At 45.5% G+C, this 2,947-nt stretch overlaps 1 protein-coding gene across 1 annotated transcript; it reads right to left on the bottom strand.

Annotated features, from left to right (window-relative positions):
- Nucleotides 1-219: 219 nt before the first annotated feature.
- Nucleotides 220-2,534, bottom strand: LOC108719092 (E3 ubiquitin/ISG15 ligase TRIM25-like). The gene has a single exon (XM_018267707.2). It carries the CDS (start codon nt 2,159-2,161, stop codon nt 584-586), a length of 1,578 nt encoding a protein of 525 aa, XP_018123196.1. The 5' UTR covers nt 2,162-2,534; the 3' UTR covers nt 220-583.
- Between the last annotated feature and the right edge of the window lie 413 nt (nt 2,535-2,947).

Below are 2,947 nucleotides of genomic sequence, written 5' to 3'. Positions count from 1 at the left end.
TCCATCTCTTTTTCTTTCAGCGTGAAAGCTCCTATCATTGCGCACATATTGGTTTATGATAAGAGCACTGTGCTTGGTGGAGACCTCGTTTTTACAGGAGAAAGGAAAATAGATGAAATGATTGCCCTGCTTGTATATATTATATTATATATTATTATATCATGCTATAGAAATAGTAAAACTGATAGTAAAAACAAGCTTATATATCTGGGAAGAATATATAAAAAAATGGTTATTTATTTGAGGGACACGCCCAGCTCCTGAATATGTTTATGGAATATGCATAGGAGGTGGGTAAGACAAGAAGGGGGCAAGATAGAGAGATACAGGGTGGGCACTAAGGGCTGGGAGGGTAAATATTTCATTTTAGACAGAAGGGAGGGATTGAAGGCAAATTCTCTAATGTTTTCAAAAGTGTAAAAAGCATGCATAAAGGTGGGACAGAAATGGAATTGCTATTCTATCATATGCTGTTCTATATCTATTAAAATGACTACCCAGTAATTACTAGGGGTGAAAACCCAACACAAACATGGTCCTTACAAGTCCTTCCATCCTTTGCTGATTTCACACAGCTACGGCCCTAACTAATGATTCTCATTGAGGAATCACACCCAGAGACCCAGAATGCAGCATGAAGGGGCTCAGTGAATGTGGCAGTGAAGGTGTGTAAGTGTCTGATTGGCTCACTCAGCTCATAAAAGGACAGACGTCCGGCCTCATAGTCCAGTGAGATCCTGATTCTCCTGCAGGAAGCAATGTATGATAATTCTTCCCATTCACTATTATGTATCACTGCATAGATATTATTATTAAACAGTCTGCACAAACACCAAGACTTGTTATTTTCTCCTATCCAGGACTGACCCCCTCTCCTCTCTATACTGGGATAGGCCACCCCTACCCTGCAGTTCCCTGATTCACTGACCTCCACTTCCCAGTAATGTCGCCCTGAGGGGAAACTCCTGCTGCTTAAAGTCTGAGCATAATCCTGAAATCTCTCTGGGGATTGTGGGTGACCATGGTCAGTATCAGAGTAAGAAGCAGATTTCCTGTCCCCTGATACAGATACATGATTCCCAGCCGTGTTTATATCCAGTAACAGGTCTGTAGCCTCCTGCCCATAGATCCTTCCCTTTACCCCAGTCACAATGGCAGCTAAGCCTGTGAGTAATGTCTCTGAGATCAGATCCATATCCAGATCCCCTACAGCAGGGACCTTTATATCATGTCTCTCTCTGCCCCCCTCATTATCTGCAGCTCCATGTGATTCCCGTTCCTGTAGGACAGTGAGTGGATCTGCCATGTTGCACAGCTCCTCAATGTGACGGATCTTCCTGGACAGCTCGTCCTTCTTTATTTCCAGCTGCTCCATCAGATCAGAGAGTTGGAGGGAAAGCTCCTCTTTCTGGCTGGAGATGTCACTCAGGAGTCGCTTCTCTAGGGCTTCCAGTTGTTCCCTGATGTCTCTAAACAGGGCAATGACTCTCTCTGTCTCACCGGCTGCTTTTTCTGCCACTTCTCTCCTGCGCTCCTGCAGTCTCTGGGCTCCTCTCTCAGTCTCCTCTCTCTCTGGCCTCAGTTTCTCCACAACTTTCCTCAGTTTCTCTTTCTTCTTCTCAGAGGCCTCACTCAGCAGCTCCACCCTGTGGCCCCTGTGCTCTCCGGCCAGACAGCAGGACACACAGACACAGACAGACTCCTCACAGCAGAAATACTCCAGAACCTTGTGATGTACAGAACATTTTCTCCCCATAAAGGAGTTGGTGGGTTGGGTCAGTACATGTTCTGCTGACTTGCTGTGCCCCCTCAGGTGGGTATCACACAGAGAAGCCTCACACAGGAGACAGGATTTAGCAGCAGGTACAGGAGAGAGGACACAGTAGGTGCAGAAGATCCCAGTCTCCCCCGGCTCTGTCTCTGTTGGACGGAATCTCTCTGCTATGTTACCCAGAGTTCTGTTCCTGGGCAGGGCAGGGCGCTCCTGATACTCTGCTTTACATTCAAAGCAGGAATAAGCCCCAGATCCCTCCTGGGTGTCCCATGTTGTCCCAATACAGACCTGGCAGAAGTTATGGCCACACGGCAGGGATACAGGATCAGTATAAATGCTCAGGCAGATGGAGCAGCTCAGCTCGTCTCTCAGATCAGCAGTCGCCATCACTGAAATCAGGAACAAGAAATGAAACTGAAAGTCTCTTTCTCCCTGTGACCAATGTGACTGGTTTTATCGACCCCCCCTTACACAGAGTAGAGGAAGATTATTGCTGGTTTTCCTTGAACATTATATTATACAGCACTGCCCAGTTACACTTCTCTCACTGCAGACAACATCTGAAAACTCTCCCTGTATCTTACAGGAACTCTGGGGTTTCTTTGCCCACCTGATTTATGAAGGAACAAAACCAAACATTCAGACAGAGTTACAAAAGATAATTTATACTCCTGGATCTGTTTTATTAAGGGAATTAGGGACCCCTCATCTTTCTGAAACTGCAATGAATCTTGTTGTGTTTAATACTGGCACCCACATATTTAATTGCATTTCCCAGGAGTGTGTCAATATGGGGATATGCAGATTCCAGTGTACTGGGCTACGTAGCACAAAATTCAAGAATTAAAATTGGCTGGGGTGCAAGAGGGGACAATACCAACTGAGAGATTGAAGAAATGGGGAAGGAATTTGTGAGTGATCATTTAGCAGGACTTGTGTGAATAGTGTCACTCAGCAATAGCCTGGGGGACTGGAATAGTGAGTGGGGGGACAGGGCCATCATCAGAAATGTTGGGGTTACATACAAGTCATTTATGAACACAAGTTGTCAGAACTAACATATTTGGCCATGCCCCTACCAAGAAGCAGTTAGCTAGGTATTGCTTGGACAAAAGACTGAGCTTTATGTATGTGAGGTTTTTAGACCATGGCATGATACAAGCTTTTTACTGA

Source organism: Xenopus laevis, chromosome 1L (genome assembly GCF_017654675.1).
Source record: "Xenopus laevis strain J_2021 chromosome 1L, Xenopus_laevis_v10.1, whole genome shotgun sequence".
Taxonomy (NCBI): Eukaryota; Metazoa; Chordata; class Amphibia; order Anura; family Pipidae; genus Xenopus; species Xenopus laevis.
Note: the sequence above shows the minus strand (reverse complement) of the source record. Positions and strands in the feature narration are given on the sequence as shown.

Coding starts and splice junctions, on each gene's coding strand:
- LOC108719092 (XM_018267707.2), bottom strand. CDS start 2,161: ATGGCGACTGCTGATCTGAGAGACGAGCTGAGCTGCTCCATCTGCCTG.